Raw genomic sequence first — 18,422 nt, 5'->3', positions numbered from 1 at the left:
CTTTCGAAACATCTCAATTTAGAAATAAGCCTGATCTATAGATACATTACCCTTATGTATCGATAGATTGTCCCATCTATTTGTACATGTGGCAGTATTTTGAGTATAACCCTAGCTACAAAAGTCCAACTAATGTGATTATTAACCCATACGAAAGCTAAGAGATAAGGATATAAATTTTATGTTTACCACTTAACCTATTTTGGATCAAAATGAGGTGAACATTGCATTGGAAGATGCTGGACTGCTGTAGGTTTTGCACAAGGTGGCATGAGGAAATGAAGGTCATGGCCTTGGAGAAAAAGAGGTTCCGGTGCCCTTAATGCCTAACTCTCATACAAGGACCACAAAGAGAGCACCGTGGCTTTGCTGAAGCAAGGTTGTGCCCAACCAAGAATAATGGAAGCTTCCATACTCTCACTTGAGAGCACAGCATAGGAATGTCCAAGGAGCAAAGATGTGGCGTTAAGTCGTGTTTCCAAAAAAATTGCTTCTATGGGAAATTTGAAAATAGGGTTGTTGAGAAGCATTTAAAGAGCCTTTTTCAGAGGTTTCAGAAGAGGCATAGAGAGTAGCTATTCTAGAGAAAAAAAAGCCAAAAATGAAGCAAGAAAGCAAGAAAAATCAAAGAAGATTAAAGATTCAAAAGCTTCAATTCTTAGTTTCTCTCTCTACTTTTGTTGTTCTCTTACTTCCTTTTATTAAAATTGATGGTTAATTTTCTTTGAATAATATTTTCTATAGATATTATGAACTAATTTACTTTTTTTAGGATTATGATAGAACTCAACATGTAGTTTAGATACTTTATCTCTCTTTTATTTATTTTCAATGGAATATAAATTGTTCATTCCAATTCTATGTTTAATGCTTCTAATTGTTTGATCACCAATTAAATTGACTTGAATATCTAAATACAACTTTTTGAAAGGAGTCTAGATTAAGCCATGAATGAAATACCATGAATGAAATAGCATGCATTCAAATTCACTTAGTTGATTAGGTTATTTGATTTGTATATAAGATAAATATATACCTATGTGTCGCATATAGCTAAGATTAGAGCACAAACTTAATGAATTTTTTTTCAATTGAATTTACATAGACATATAGTAAATTAATTGAGAAAGATAATTTTATAAGCACCTCGATAGAGACTTATAAATAATTTGGAACTCTAGGTTAGCAACTCAAACCATTTAAGTAAGTTGAGAGAGAGAAAGAAGATTCATATGAAGTGTTGAGGGATATCATAATCCTAGGTTTTTAATCAGTTGTTTTTCTAGTAAACTTTGTTATTAAACCTTTTTGTTGTAGTTTGTTAGTTCAATTTTGCTTTTAATTAATTTTTTAATTTTGATTACTTGGATAAAATTAGTTTATTATAATTTTAGTACTTAGCTTAAGTTGGCACAATTCCCTGCGGGATTCGACATTTTACATACCTTTATATTACTTGTTGCGATACGTACACTTGTGTGGAAAAATCTGACAACAAATTTTTCAAGTGAACTCGCCTTCAAAAGCTTTCTAAAAAAGTTCTATCATCGGGGCCTCAACTCATATACAAAATATATCTAAATGGATACAAATGACATTTAAATAACTTAATGATGGTGTATGGCAAGCTGCAAATTTTAATAATAATTATTATTTATACCACATGTTCATTATCATTATTATTTATCATTTCATTATGCTCTTATTTTTATTTTTATTTTATACCTATTCATTTTATTAATATCCCTTTTACTTAGATTTTTAAGGAACTATTTATTTGGATTAAAATATTGAGACTGAAAATTAAAACACTCCCATCATATTGGTAAAGTTTTAACCAAAATCCCTCACTTAAAAAAATTGATTTGAGATTGCGACTTTTCGCATCCTAAATAAATATTCTATCATTAGTATAAACCAAATAATAATATTCTCATACTATTTTATAACTTATTATTCCTTAGAACATGAATATTGTATATTTTATTTGTCATTCTATTTTTTATTTTCACTTTTCATTATTATTTTTCTATTGTTATTGTTATTATTATTAATTTAAGATATGAATATTCTATGTTTCAATTGTAGGCTAATGATTTTCTTAATTTTTATTTTAATCTACTAATTTAAGATATTACTTGGATTAATAAATATTAAGACTTAAAACTAAAACTCTCCTATCATACTAGTAAAGGTTTAGCTAAATCTCTCACTTAAGAAAATTAACCCAAATTGCAACTTCTCACATCTCGAGTAAAAATTCTATCTTCGGTATAACTCAAATAATACATTTTTGAATTATTATCACATGTATTTCTAAAATGAAATATTCTTATTATCTTATTATTATCATTATTATTTTAAGCTTAAACATTCTATATTTTTTTTATGAACATCCTCTGCAAGATTTTCCCTTTCATAGTGTTAACTAATTTAAAATATTATATCGAAATAAAACTACAAGTTTATTTATTTTATTCTTTATACCCATATATACTTACCATATAATATTTTACATAACTAAGTATTTCATAAAAAGAATTGCATTATAAATATTAATGGAGAAAGAACTAAAGAAACTAAATAAATAAACACAAAACAAATATAAACACAAAGAAAAACAAATAAACAAAAACAATCAAACAAGCCAAGCCCAATAAACCGAAGGGTTCAAAACCATACCAAAGTTTCGGTTTGGAACTACTAATAACTCTATTTTATAGAGTTATTTGGTCATAATTTTGAGTGTATTTTGTTTAAGTTCTTGAGATTTAATTTAAGTATTAGTTATTTTTAGTCATTAATTTAATTTAATTTAATTATTTTGGTTTCAATTACTTTAAGTTATTTTTTACTATTTTGCTTTAAGTTTAGCTATTATTAAAGTTAGTTTGTTACTTTTGTAGGTGAACAGTGTAATACTTTGTGAAGATGAACGCATTCAAGGTGCAAACTTTCACTGCACATGTTGCTGTATTCTGATCATATCCTTCACTACAGAAGTCCAATTGACATGATACCTAGATCATTGGAAATTTAAGAGGTTGAGATACAACTTTCATTTATATCACTTTACCCAATTTAGCCTTGAAGAAAGAGAAAATTGCACTACAAGTTAAAGTAGTGTAGTAGAACCTGAGATTTTAAGATAGAACAAAAAGGGTTGCGACCATGGAAGGAAGTAGCATTGAGATGGCTCAACAAGCAAAGTCCATCTCACGCAAATAGAGGAGTTGGCACTGTGGCCATCAAAGGGGTAGTGTTGTGGTGCTCAACAAAGAGAAATTGACAAAAAAAAGGCTCGATGCTGCGATGCCCAATGAAGCATTGTCGTAACACCCATAAGTGGATAAGATTTCTTTTGATTTGGACTTCTAATTTGATACAATTTTGGGCTCTATTTAATTCGCCTTTCCAGTGCGTGTTTAAGTAGCAATTAAGCAAGGTTCTTCTGAAGAAAAAGAGGCATTGAAGCTAGTAAGAAAGCAAGGAAAGTAAGAAAGATTGCAAATTGAAGGCTTGATAAATATTAGAGTTATTTCTTTTCTTGTTATCTTTATACGTTTTTGTTTAGTTTTGGTAATTAAATTTCTTTTTTGGATGATGGTTTTAATAATTATGTTGAACTAAGTTTTTTAATCTACAATCATAATTGAACCCAATATGTAGTTTGAATTTTTAATATTTTTTCTTTTCTTTTTTATAATTGATAATGTTTGATTGTTTATTTCTATCTTGTTTTTAATGCATTTGATTGCCTGATGACTAATTAGATTGATTTGAAAACCTAAACGGAATTAGAAGTGGGAGTTTAGAGTTGACCATGGATGAAATGGTATATGTTCAATATCAATTGCGTGAGATGATTGATTTGATTCACGTGTGGGGTAGGAATTGTTTACTTTAAAATTATTATAGTTTTGATTATTACAAAATGATCAAATTTGCTTGAACATTATTTAAGTGATCCTTGACAAGCTATTGAAATGATTTAACTCTCATACATTTATTTTTACATAGTTACAAGCTAGACTCTTGAAGTTATTGAACTATATCTATAAGCTTGTATGACTTAGTTGTACGAGTACTTATGATTCCTATTCACTAAAGTCTAATTTAAAGATTAAAGGAAAATCTAGATGCACTTATTAAGGGGGAGTTTTGAATATCCTTTTTAGTGATGATAAAAAAAGGGAGAAGGAAGACTAAGTTAAATAAAATTTTATAGATCTTTATTTTTAATTTATGTGTGTGATACTTAGTTATGGTTTTGTTGAATATTATGTGTTAGCTATTATGAATATTCAATATATTTTGCTTAGCTACTGTAGATATTGTATATCTTGTGTTAGCTATTATGGATATTAAAAATATTTTATTGCAAGTCTTTAAAGAAAACTAGATGCAATAACTAAGGGGGAGCAATCCTCATTATGCATAAAGATTTAATACATTCATAGTGAACATAGACATTGCACTCTTTATCTAGGAGTGCTTAGTTATCATCCAAAATAAGATAGAGAATGCTGACTCTATATGTTTTTAATAATAACAAAACATTATTTATTTTTTAAATCTAATTATATTACTTAAGTGTGGAGGAAAAAACTTAAATTCATTAATATATTTGGTATTTGAAGTAAGTCAAGATGCTTGTTCAGTTACAAGATGAGTCAATTGATTATACAAGCAAAGAAAAAAGAGCTTTAATAAAGACAGATTAGTCTTAACTGATTAACATAGATCCTTAATCAATTAAAGCAATTCTAGGCACTAGACTAGGGGCCAGCAAAAAAGTTTTTACTAGTTAACACAAGGCTTAATCAATTAAGAAGGTACTGAACACAAAACAAAAGGTTAATAATCGATTAACTAAAAAGGTTTATTGATTAAGGATCAAATTTGAAATACCTAAAAAAAGTGCCAAAATTCTAATTCAAAGAGTAAGTGACGTCTATGTTACATTTATGTTTACAAACTATGAACATGTTTTATAAATTATGAGTATGTTATGGTAATGTAGCCATATGTTTGGGCATATTAAATTATGGATGTTATGTTAAATGTGTATAGTGACTCAAAATTCCATATGGACATCGGAGGGTGTTAAGACATATAAATGATATGGTGCATTGAGAACGTGACACTCTGATAGTATATGAAATGTTTGCACTTACACTAATATATTGAGAAGTTCCATATATGTGAAATGTTGCATATGATGGTATGCATAAGTTGATATTGTATGCCTATGGATGTTTAAGTATAATTTCGTATTGATGAATGTTTAATGATATCGTTAAAGAGACTTACTTGGGCCTAATGGGCTACACCTGTTTGGGTTCATGCACCAATCATATCTTATTACAAAATGAGATATGACATAAACTTTCTAGAACATCCCAAGCTGTAAATAACCTGTGAGCCTTACCATTTATTTCAAATTGCTTTCACCGTTATCCATATGAAGTAGTTATTTTGTGCAAAATACTTATTTCACTTGTATTAGTTGTTCTGCATGAAGTAGTGCTCCGTTTATTCGAATTGTTGTGCATAAAGCAATGCTTCACTTGTTTTACTTATTCTGTGTAAAATAGTGTTTAATTTATTTTGGTTATTTGGCGTAAAGTAGTGTTTCAATTGTTCTAATTGTTCTTATTATTCTATGTACAACATTATATTGTAAAACAACTCTAAAAAGAATAGATAGTACCTAAAATCAACTATATGCAAACTATACACATTTTTAATGTTTAATGGGTTGAAAAATAAAAAAATTATTTCCTACCCCTACTTCTCTTTCTAACCCTTTTCTTCAAGGGATTGAATTTTGTCTTTTAACTTTCATCTCAAAGGGATTAAGTTTTGAATTTATGTTTAATGCACTGACAATATATATTTTCTATATTTATCACTTCATCAAAGCACGCCACATCATTAATGAGCAAAGATAAAATCTTATAAATTCTTAAAATAAATATTAAAAAATTAATAATTAATCAAATAAAAAATAAACTATCAAGGGGACTAGACATCACAGGGAGATATTAAGTGGCCATGGTGCAACACAAGTGAGAATCAAAACAAGCAACCACAAGTGAGAATCAAAACAAGCAATGCCTACGAAGTACCTAGAAACATGCACAAGTGAGATTAAAGGCATAATGCTTGAATAAGTTTCTAAATTATTTAATAAAATTTAAATAAATTTTTATTTTTTATTATGATTAATCAAGTCCATGTATTTTTATTTGGAGTCAAATAAACCTTTATGATTAATGATTAATCATTATATATTTACATGACACTGACATGACGTTGATTTGAAAAATAAAAAATATCACAGACATATTATCATGTTAAATTAAGATGTTCATTCTCAATTTTGATATTTAGCAAACTATGTTAGTATAACACAGTATAAAATAACAAATGATATTTTGATTTAGTCAAACATTAGTCATAAAAATTTAGTTAACTTAAAAAAAATAAAATGACTTATTTAGCTCAAAAGAAAAATATAAAAACTTTACTAAACGTAATAAAATATGAAGACTTGTATGAATTTTTTTCAATAATTTTAAAACCTTTTTGGAATATTATACCAATATTAATTTATTTAAAAATCTGATATAAAAAACCTTTCTAATCTTCATCTATGTCAAGATTAATCTGGCTTGCCTTCACGTGGGCAAAACACATTATTTCCCAATACACATGCTTCATTGTCATCACATTTGTTCTCAAATTTTATCTGCCCAAAATCCTTTCCATCTTAGCCTTTGTCAGGTTAATCTCATATTGCTCATTTTGATCATTCACAGTAGAAGAATTAATTGTAACTTGAATCCCTCAATGACTTCAAATTGCAACTTATACTTCTCGTTGATGGTGGGATTTGGATGCGTGTGAACAAAGAAACCAGAAAGAGGGAGAGAAGCATGAAACAAAGATTTTTAAAATATTTTATTTTTTATATGATTAATAATTAAAACTTTTTAATACTTACTTTTGAGATCAACTTATTAATGAGGTGATGTGTTCTAGCAAATTGATACTGTATGCTATCAATATAACTTGTATATACTGGCACTATCAGTGCATCAAATATAAAAGCTCCTTCAAAATGTGTCTTCCATATTCCTCAAATTCAAGCCTTGTATCAAATTTTCCTCATGTAAAGCAATGAGCACAATAAGAAAGAAACTTGATGTAAGTAACAGCTTCATTTCGTGTATCGCTCACCAGGATACATTATTTGATAATCTGCCTCTTCAAAATCATGACAATCTACACTAACAAGAGTAGTAATATGCAAATTAAAGTTTTGGTAACTGGATATCTTAACAAGTACATAGCATGGGGCAAGTTTTCATTTGGATGTAAATAAAACAATAGGTAAATCAGAATGAATATTCTTGATCAGAAGTAGGTACTCATCCTCCATCACTTGGTCACACGGTAGCTCTGCATGATGGTCAAAGATAAAATATAAGTAAACTCAAGTTTCATACCACAAGAGATGAAGAAACAAGTCTTACAAACTGAAACTGGCACAGCCTGTCAAGCACTCTGCTTCATGAAAAGATCATAGTTAAAATGCAGAGAACGAAGGAATAAGAACCAATACCTTAACCCGTTTCAGCAGATCCTTGGCCTTAGCATCATTGTTAAAGTGATCACGTACAGGCTGTAGACAAAGGATGGATAGAAAATTAGTACACAGGCAAGTAAACAAAATGTGGCTCTCACCACACTTGCGTGCAAGTGGCACCACCAGGATCATCAAACTAATATAAGAAACTACATTAGCTACATGTTAAAGCTCACTGCCTTTTAGAGCCAGGACTTTCATGAGTTAGAACAGCAGTCCAATATTGATTAGCAGGAATATTATGAAAAGCTGATAGATATTATGTTTCTTGAATGACAACACCTCACATACACTACATGAGCAAACACAAATTCTCCACACTATCATTTTTAAGTGGCACCATGAAGATATAAAACATAGCAACAATGCGAAAAAGCCAAAAAGGAGCAGACTGGTATATTCTATTACTCAAATTATTTGCCAACATTTGGCTACGAATGAGAAAAGGTCCTTTAATTATGCAAAAAAAGGAGTGAATAATTTCACGATATATAAGACAAAAAAAGAAAAACAAACTGTAAAGTTGGGTCAATATACAAGGTCCATTAATTATGCAAGGTCCAGTAAGCCATTACTTTGAACAAGTATTCTTTCCTTTCAGTATATATATTAATAAAACCTTAGAACATATCCGACTACCCTTTGTTTTCTTTATCTAGTAGGAGGCAGAAGCAAACTCTTTTGAAATCAATGATGTAGAATGCAGAAAAGGAAAATAAACTGTAAATTTGGGTAAGTATAAAGGTTCCATTAATTATGCAGGTCTGTTAAGCCATTACTTAGAGCAATAGTCTTCTTTCCTTTCAGTATATATATTAATAAAACCTTTGGACATATAGACTACCCTTTGTTTTCTGTACCTAGTGGGGAAGAAGGAAATTTTTTTGAAATCAATGATGTTCAATTAACAGTCCCATGCATCATTTTTAGCTGCCCTGGGATGCAGGACTATAGCATTTATGCAATGCAGTATAACATATTTCTGCCTGTTATATAACTCCAAAACAAGAAAATGAAAAAGAAAATAGAGAAACCAAATATCAGACATCATTTACATTACAGAATAGAGTACAGGTGCATAAAAAAGCTACTGCAAAATGGAATAATCAAGGATGAAATAAAAAATCACATAAAGCCTGGTGTAGCTACTTAAGAAGAGCTAGTCTATCCTATTAAATTTTGTTTGAGTTTAACCAAAAGATTTAACATTGTGTTTGTCTGCCAGGACCTGACTCAGTTGCAACAGGATAGTGTTGACAGAGTTTTAGGTGTCTTCCTCAAGAGTTAGCTAGTTAATTAACAGAAATAAAGGCACAATAGGTAAAACACACTTACCTGTAGTATCTTGTTCAAAGCTCTTGAAAGGGCAGGTTTCAAATCAGCAGGATGCAACTCCCCACTCTCATAGTCAGAAACAAGCTCCTCAAAATTTTTAAAGGTCCTAAATTGAAATATTACATTAATGTCATGCTACTCTGAAATAGTCATGCTAATAGCAAAACTATGAAAAAGATGGCATAAAGGAGTTTATGAATATCAAATGTGAAAACATAAGCATTAATTATCACAGTCACTCAATCATTCTTACACAGGAACTAAATGAAGTAAGGTATGGAACCACTCACTTGTCACCACCGTTTTCTGCACTGCGCTCCACCCTGAACTCATGAAACCATGGGAAGATGACGTACTTGATGTATTCCAAACATGGATTCCCCTCAACAATTTTAGGGGGGCAGTATGCTTTCTTTATTTTCACATTCACTTCTGCCTGTCACGTAAATCATAGGAGTATCAGAACATGATTCAGAATTCAGGTCAGTCAACACTTTTTTTCTAAGTACTTTGAATAGAATGACACCCTGGTTATTAATCCCCCCGAGTAAAGGAAAGCCAACCTCCTCATCCTCCATGAATATTGATGATGATGGATCACTCTTTGACATTTTCTCCTGTCCCTGCTGCAGACCAGGTAGCATATCTGCATGTCATGAAAACCGAGATCAACTAACGTAAAAGGAAAACAAAAGACAAGAAAAAGAACTAAAACGATGTGGAAGTAAGAGAATACGATGAGACAAGATAATTGGTTTGTTTTTCCTCTTTATGTCATCACAATACTCTCTTGCAAGGACATTCACTTTCCTTTGATCCATGCCCAACTGGCAAATGTCTGCCTGTTCAGATAAAGTAATTCCACTTGCTCTTAGATAAATAAAAGTTTGAAATTGACATTACAATCTATCATTACAAATATAATGTACACAAAAAAGAAAACAGGTATACAAAAAATAGTCCAGAATTGCACAGCAAATAAGCAGAAGGAGATGTATAGCAACCATGCTGGAGATCCTGAACAGCTGTTCTTGACTTAAACTGTCAACGATTTTGAAGCTTTACAGTATGTTTGGAACTTCAATCAGGATTTGAAACATTTCTTGATTTTGACAGAATAGGAACAACATGAACCAAAGAATAAAATTCAGAAAAAATACCCAATAATGTCCCATATAAAATCCTACAATCATAGGATACCAAATGATATCTAACAGAAACTCCTCAATGGAAGAAAAAAATACCCAATGATGTCCCACAGGAAATACCCCTAATAAGCTTTTATTGATTGATGTCAACATATCCTCCCTACACAGTCTAGATCCACTGTCAAAAACAAACTTTCGTATTTTTCCAATTTTAAAAATGAAATTTCAATCTCTAATGAGCAACTGACAACAAGGCAATAGAGGCTAAATACTGTTTCTCAGCAAGATTATAATCATGCTTGAATATGATTCATTCTAAACCAATCCATGTTAGTTAAAAAAAGGGTTCATAAAACCATTTGATTTTTACAGCTCAAAAATTTCTTATAGAATGTGTGCTACTGAGATAGTGTAACAATCAGTGGATATTGGAAGAACTAAAACAAGGAGTCTCGTTGATCTAGAGAAGAATATTTAAAACGAAAAGGATAATAACATATTCAAGGTCCAAAAGCAATATTGAGAAGAACAGTAAAAAAATTGCCCATCAGACTTTACTTTTTTCCTCTTCTTGTGGCCACCGAAACAGTATCACTATATAGCATGCCAAGCATATATGTATAAGACTCAAAAGACTGCTACATATTAAAAGACAAGAAATTAACAAAGATTAAAAATATTATACCAACATATTAATTCATATGCATGCAAGTGTGATATAAGAGAAGGTGAGTAATTACTAGAAATAACTCATGACACTGAGTGTCACTCAATTTTTATAAAGCTTTGCATATAAATCTGTCTCAAGTTCTTTACGAAAAGGCAGGGGATCAGATAAACTTAAAATTCATAAGCAGAAGCACCTTAAGGAAAAATATGTCAGCACACTGCATGCATGGGTAAAGAACTTGGGCGGCTGACAACTCCTCTTGCTCACTACGGCCCATAATTTGACAACACCTAAAAAGAACAAATTTTGTGTTTGGCATCAGCAGAAGCATTACTAGTAATATAAGGAAAAGATTAGAAAAAAAAAATCAAAATTCTATTGTTTCCACACCTCATTATCCTGGGAAGCTTGTTTCTGCGGGCTATATCCATCACAAGGGGCCAGTACTCCGATGCCCTGGAGTTAATTTCATCTGAAGACCACAAGAATTCAACCTTTCCATTAAGATCCATGCCGACTGCCTTCCAGATTTCAATCAAATATTGTCCAACTATTTTAATCTTCTTCAAGTCACCACCCATTTTATTGTTTAGCTGCGCAAACCAATCTGCAACCCAGATTTTTACTTTACATCCAGCAGAGGTCAGTTTGTTAACATTTACCGCCTTCATAACTCCCTGGTTACAGACAAATAACAAAAGAAACTTCAGTGGATGAGGGACAAAAAAAAAAAAAAACTAAAAAGAAAGCACCGGACATCTATTTCATTCTAAAATGACATAACGTAAAGGGGAAGTTGCCACCATCTTGTCAACATACATCATATGAGTTAACATTACAAATGAGAGACGCATGTTAGATCTAAAGTTCGAGTATGGCAAGCGGCTTAATTTATGGAAAAAGAAATCAAGACGAATATGCTAAAAGTCTATAAAAATCGTTCAAAACCAATTAAATCTGCAAACCACTAAGAAGAAGTTGGAACTTTGAAATGAAATGATGAAAGAAATTAAGCAAAGAAAAAAAAATGAGCATATTTCATTTTCATAAATAAATCCATACTTAGCTTTGACGTATTAATTAAATCCGAGGAACCATTGATTTCAATTCTGAGATTTCGACTCAAGAGAGACTTTAGTCAACAACGGTAGAAAAAGTTGAGAGAAAGATAGAAGAATATAGAAATGAATAAAGGAAATAATGGGGGACCTGAGCAATGTGCATTCTGCCAGAAGGCTCGAAGCCATCGTAGCAAATGGGTTCAGGCTTGTGGATGAGAAGGTTCAGCAGCTCATCCTCTTGAATGCATTCTTCCCCAACACTTCTTATAATCCGGAACCTCTCTTCTACACTCAGCCTGAAACCACAATAAAAGAAAAAAAAATCAATTTCCATCAAAAAACTGAAACTAAAAAAGAAAAAGAATCCGGAATTCAACCGAAATGACTTACTGTGGAGTTGATAAAGACGAAGAGGAAGGGGAAGAGGAAGGTTCGGAGTTGATGGAGAGGGATTGGATGTCGCTCGACGGCGGAGTCTGGTCCGGCGGCGATTGATCCGCCATTGGTTCTGAGGATAATGCGATGGCGGCAGACGTTTTACAAGTTTTGGAATCAAATTCTGCTGGAGCCCTAGTCTGCGGTCAAACCTTATAATTTACGATGAAAGAGTTTGTTTACTGTGTGTTGTGAGTTAGGCTCAGTCCCAAAGTGGAGTTTTAACTTTAGGCGTAGTTAATTATTGAGAACCGGTATTACAAAGATCTTATAAAAATTAATAACTTTTAAAATTATTTAATTTATTTTTTTATCGATAATAAGTTATATAAATTTTAATTTTAATTAAAATTAAAAGTATTTAATAAATAATTTTATATTAAACATGAATTTTTTTAATTTATCATAAAAAATTTAATTTAAATTTTTTATTTATTTAAAATAAATTTTTGAAAAGAGAGATAAAGGAAACTAAAATCATGATTTATGTTGGAGAGAAGTGATTTGGATGAGAGAGAGGAGAGGAAAATTGGAAGAGAGGTTTTTTTGAGAGGATAATATTTAGTTTATTTTTAATAGAAGATGATCTTTTAGAATAAAAAGAAAAATTTTTCTAAAGAGATTACGTGTTTTTAAAAGAAGAGAAGAAAAATCTTCTTTAAGAATTTTTTTAAAAATTTTATTTTAGATTTTTTTTATAAAGCATTAATTTTTTATAAAGTTTTATAAAATGTTGTTAAGTTTGATTTTTGTTTTTAAAAGATAAATAAGTTGAAAAAAAATCAGATCAAAGAGGCACTTTTTTTAAATTTTAAATTTTTGTATATATGTTAGAAGTTATTTAGCTTTTTGTAAGAAGTCATAAATCAAATTTTTTTTATATTTGAAAGTGTCATTGTATAATAATAAATGTTTAATGGGGATTTTATATATTTTCATTTGATTCTACAATAATTCATAAATTTATAAAGAAGAATTATATTCTTTTCATTTTAGTTTTAATTTATTTTGCTTGATTCATTTATTTTTTATTTAATTTGTGTTTTTCAATTAACAAAAAATATATTTATTTTATTTGTTTATTTCACTTTAAATCTTATTATTTGATTTAATAAAATTGATATTTTTAATTTGCTAAAAATAAAAAATTTACAAATAAGCTTTTATAGTCTAAAACAATTATGCATTAAGTTTATTACAATGTCTTAGTTTTTCTTTACAACACTTACAAAATAGCTCTTAAATGATACCTTTTAATGTCAACTAGGCCATGTAAATTAACATGGCTGGCCCACCCTCCCCTTCTCCCTCTCCTCTTTTCCTTTCTTTCCCTTGCCAAATTTCTTTTCATATCAAATATAAAAAATTTAAAAATTGAAAATTTTTACGAACCGATAAAGGCAATAGAAGGTAGACGAGTAATCAAAGAGGAAAGTATGTGGGATACAAAAAATAACAAAATGGCTCAACTTAATACCAAGACAATACTTTCTTTTGTGCACTTGTGTTGACGATAACAATTGATATCCATGTGTGAAAGTATTAAAGAAATATAGGATAATATGTAGGAACAAATCAAGTAAAAAAATCCAAGATAAAGATGCTTACTTGACAAGACATACCTAAGTGTAGAATTTGTGAAGAAAATGCTATATAACTTGCCAAAATCATGGGAAACAAAGGTGACAATCATTGAAAAGCCAAAGAACCTTAATACCTTATCCATGAATGAGCTAATTGACTTTCTCCTAACTTATGGGATGAAACCAAAGCATGTAAATAAGAGGGAGTTTTCAAAAAGGACAAGATTTGCATTGAAGTCAACTATACAAGAAAAAGAAAAGATGATTGAAGCACAAAGTGATAAAGATGACAAAGTGGCTATCTTTGACAAGAAGTTCAACAAGTTCATGAGAATGAAAAGGTACAACAAAGGAAAAGGTAACGAAAGAAGGAGACAACACAAAGAGAACCAAGCAAAGATCATGTTATTTGGTATGATGCAAGAAGCATGGGTTCTTGGAAGAAATACAACACAAATAAACTAAAAAGAAGGCTATGGTGGCTACTTGGAATGATAGTGACACATCTAGCAATAATTTTGAGATAGAAATGACCAACTTAATTATGTCTCATGGCTTTTGGAGATACCAAGCTAAGCTCTAATCTCATGACTCAAATTTTTAAAAAGATGCCTTCAAGGAATTAGTTCTTGAATTTGAAAATATGTTTTTAAAATACAATAAAAATGATTTCTAAGTTAAAAGCAGAAAATGAATCTCTAACCAAGAATTAAAAAAATGTGAGTTAGAATGTGCAATTAGGAACTTGAAAAGTGAGGTTGTTGACTTAAAGAAAAAGAATGAAAATTTGCATAATTCATTTACTAAATTTTATGTTAGTCAATAAAAAGTAAATAACATGTTAGAAACCAAAAGAGCTTTCTTTGACAAAGATTGTCTAGGCTATAATGGAATTGAAAAAGAAACTCATTTTAAAAATTTTCTTTGTCAAAGTCAATGACTCAAGTAAAGCTCTAACAATTGCATTTATCATCATAAATTGAGTCATTCAACACAATTTTGCCCTTTGAGAATCATCACTAATAGAAGTAAACTCATCAAGGGTTTGTGGGTTCCAAAAAGAACAATCTTATCTCAAGGCAAGGTCATAATAATAATGTGGTTCAAAAAGAACAAAAATAGTGAGTACTAACTCTTAAGGATCCAAAACAATTTGGGTTTTGAAGACCAAATGATGAATTCTCTTGTAAGTATGCAAAAGCAAGGAACAACAAATATTTTCTTGAAGATTGGATGATCTTTAAACACACAAATGGAGAATGGGTAATCTTTATGCCAAAAACTATTTGCTCATTTAAATGAGAAATTTGGTTATCTATTCTTATTTGAATATTAGCCACATAATTCTTCGTCAACTCTTATTTGAGTTTTATTGATATATCTTGATTTTGCAAACTCATTTAATATGATACATGTTATAAACTGTATAATTTTGAATGAAGTATGAACCTAAATTTGAGTATGCATTTGTTCTTAATCTTGAATGCAAAATTCCATTTTTTTAATTAAAAAAAAACACCTTATGCTTGGTGCAATTGATTTTGTCCATATTTTCTTAAGATATGCTTTAATTTAAAGGGACAATGAGATTTTAAGCATGACCTTGTATATGAGTGTTTTTTTTTTTTGAAAAGCACTCAATTTTATTGCTTATTGCCAAAATCAAGATCAATTTTGGTCTTTTATGAGTACAATAAATAATAAAAGTGCATAAAAATAACCTTAAAAAAGAAACAAGATATCCAACTTTGGGGAAATTGGATATTAATCAACCAAATAAGCACAAATTGAAAAGCAGTTTGTTTTCATCCGGAAAAAATTAAGGCAACACCTAGGCACATTAAAATTGACCAACACCTAGACACATTAATATGTCCAAGGCCTTGAGGACATATGTCTGATATCCCACACCACAAACACCCATGAAAGCCATCCAACTTATATCTCCATGTCAACCAAATCACATTTATTATTGTCTGAATCATACAATTCACACATCAATGCTTGTCTGAAATGTGCATTGTCCATTAAGAAGTTCAATTAATATGATCTAGAACACATTTGATCATCCGGCCATCATAACCCTTTAGCCCCTTTCAGACAAATTCTGTCCAAATTGAAGACAATTTGATAATACCATTTCATTGACCAACACTAATAAACGAACTCATAGTTGCCATATAATTATCCATAGCCCATCCTAATCGCATCAAAATCCTTTTAACAAGTGACAGGATCAGTGTAGAACTTTTTCTCATTTAATAGAAATAATCCCATACCTAATTTGTAACTCCTCAATTTTGGTGTAAATTGAGTTAACTAAGAATGATTTATGAAATATATTGAGCTTGAAAGACTTTGATGACATGTTAAACATGCCAAGTGTATGGGAGAATGTTTATTGACAGTTAAGCAAATTTATATGAAAATATGTGATAATCTATAGTTTGAGGTTTTGATTTAAATTTAATGTTATATTTGAGAATATGTATGCAAGAAACATGAGATGTGATGGTTACTGGAATTTTGATTTAAGCATGAATGATTTTGGGGTGTTAGGCTTGGATTTTTGAAGTTTGTAAGCCTAGAAACTCCGTACAGAGTTAAATGAATTGATACATTCATGGTAGGATGAACAATACAAAGTGTACAAGGGATTTTCTATTGATACATTCTTGACTGTACAAATAGATTTGAACAAAGATGAACATCTATCGATACATTGTCCAAATGTATAGATAGATTTGTATCAGACAGCACTCAGGGTGAAAAGTATCAATAGATTTCCATCATATATCAATACATTTAAGGTAGTGAGCATTCTGCTTGAAATCTATTGATACATTGCCTCAATGTATTGATAGATCTTATCAAAACCTATGTCGATGTATTAATGCATTCCCAAATGTCTTGATACATCACTAGGGAAAGGCAAAAGTAAAAAAGATTTCAGGTTGTTCACCTATTTTAAAACGAACCCTAACTCTCCCTTTCTTTCTCTACCCTTTGAAAACCTTAAGCCACTAATAGATTTTTGGAGCCACTTAAGGTAGATCTGAGCTTAGGAAAGCATTATTGAGGTAAAATTAAACCTTTTTAACAATTGATTTTCAATTTAATCAGTTAATAACCTAGAAATCTAATTTTTTTTCAATTTTGATGAATCCCTCTCAATATTGTTGGAATTTGGAGCTTAAATTCAAGCAATCCAGCTTTTAAGGTATTGGTTTAGCCCATTAATGAAGGATTTAAGTTTGTATAATGGATTGCTAAGAATTTCACTACTTTTGGAAAAATTAGGTATTTTTGAAAGCTAAAAAATAAATAATATTTTGATGTTTAATGTGTTTTAAGGGAGAAATTGAGCTATTTGACTAGTTGGCAAGCTAAAAGACAATTGGAGGTTGAAGTTAAGCTTGGTGGCGGGAACACTTTCAATTTGTCACTGTGAGTTGGCTTAATTAAAATTCATGTGATACATGATGCCTTAAAAAAGGCACTACCATGGTGTTAGCTTAAAAGTTTAAGTATGTATATATATTTGCCTAGATGAATGTGCTTAGGCTAGAGAATAAAAATATATATGATTATATGCTATGTTGTGTGCCTTATTACAAGCCACCTGGTGGCTTATATGGTGTGAGCTAAGACTAAGAAGTCTAGAGCATATGATGAATGTTTAGGAGGAGCAGATTACTCTAGAAGATTAACCCCTGGTAAATTATAAGTACTTAATGTTTTAAAGAAGTGAAGGGACCTTGATGAGACATTGAGCTAGAAATGTCTGAAGCTCATTAAGAGTGATCTTTAATGTAAATTGTGGTTTATGTGATACCAAGGCATGATGGTTTTAATTTGAAGTTTTACATTACGTCCGATGAATACATTTTGGACATTGATTTGATTTGAGGATTGAGTGGAGTGGAGTCTGATAGCCTATGTGTCATGAACTACGCTTCTTTGCTTAAATATGCGATAGTCTGTACAGTGCTTAAGTGAACGCTTTCACGCAAGCTAGCTACTAACTTATTTATATCTAATCAACCATCAATAGTAGCAACAAATTAGACAAAGGCAACACACATCAAAATCATAAGGCATACTAAATACCGTACATGCAACCACTAAGACTAAATAAAGGAAAATGTTTTATTAATGCGAAAATGAGTACAAAAGGACCAAGGCATGCCATCGTTGAGCTATAAGGGTAGCCTTAGATGATCCACTACAAACATAGCTTTACCAATGAGGCAGCCTAACAATTTTTTAACTACATGTCTTCTATAAAGAGTTTACGAGATTTACAAGTATTCTACCAATAGCCATCATAATGCTTGAAATGAGGACATTCTTTTCCTAAAGGGTCTTTCCCCTTAAAGACTTAACAAGTATTTCTAGAGATGTCAGCACGAACCATTACAATGTTTGAAAGAGGAACATTTCCCTCACAAGTACAAAAGACTTAATCTCTTAGATAACTCTAGCCAGTCATAGTTTAAGACAAGGTTGGCTTATGACACTATGACTTGTAAGGAT

At 30.6% G+C, this 18,422-nt stretch overlaps 1 protein-coding gene across 1 annotated transcript; it reads right to left on the bottom strand.

Moving 5' to 3' along the window:
- Positions 1–7,207: 7,207 nt before the first annotated feature.
- Positions 7,208–12,494, bottom strand: LOC110426331 (Tyrosyl-tRNA synthetase, class Ib, bacterial/mitochondrial). The gene is made up of 10 exons (XM_021441535.2): positions 12,259–12,494; positions 12,017–12,164; positions 11,198–11,484; positions 11,001–11,097; positions 9,726–9,831; positions 9,553–9,635; positions 9,280–9,425; positions 8,990–9,095; positions 7,631–7,690; positions 7,208–7,467 (listed from the first exon to the last, which is right to left on the bottom strand). Exons 1-10 carry the CDS (start codon positions 12,369–12,371, stop codon positions 7,447–7,449), a joined length of 1,167 nt encoding a protein of 388 aa, XP_021297210.1. The 5' UTR covers positions 12,372–12,494; the 3' UTR covers positions 7,208–7,446.
- Between the last annotated feature and the right edge of the window lie 5,928 nt (positions 12,495–18,422).

The sequence above is a fragment of the Theobroma umbraticum genome, unplaced genomic scaffold (genome assembly GCF_002168275.2).
Source record: "Theobroma umbraticum cultivar Fairchild unplaced genomic scaffold, ASM216827v3 scaffold_55.0, whole genome shotgun sequence".
Lineage (NCBI taxonomy): Eukaryota > Viridiplantae > Streptophyta > Magnoliopsida > Malvales > Malvaceae > Theobroma > Theobroma umbraticum.
Note: the sequence above shows the minus strand (reverse complement) of the source record. Positions and strands in the feature narration are given on the sequence as shown.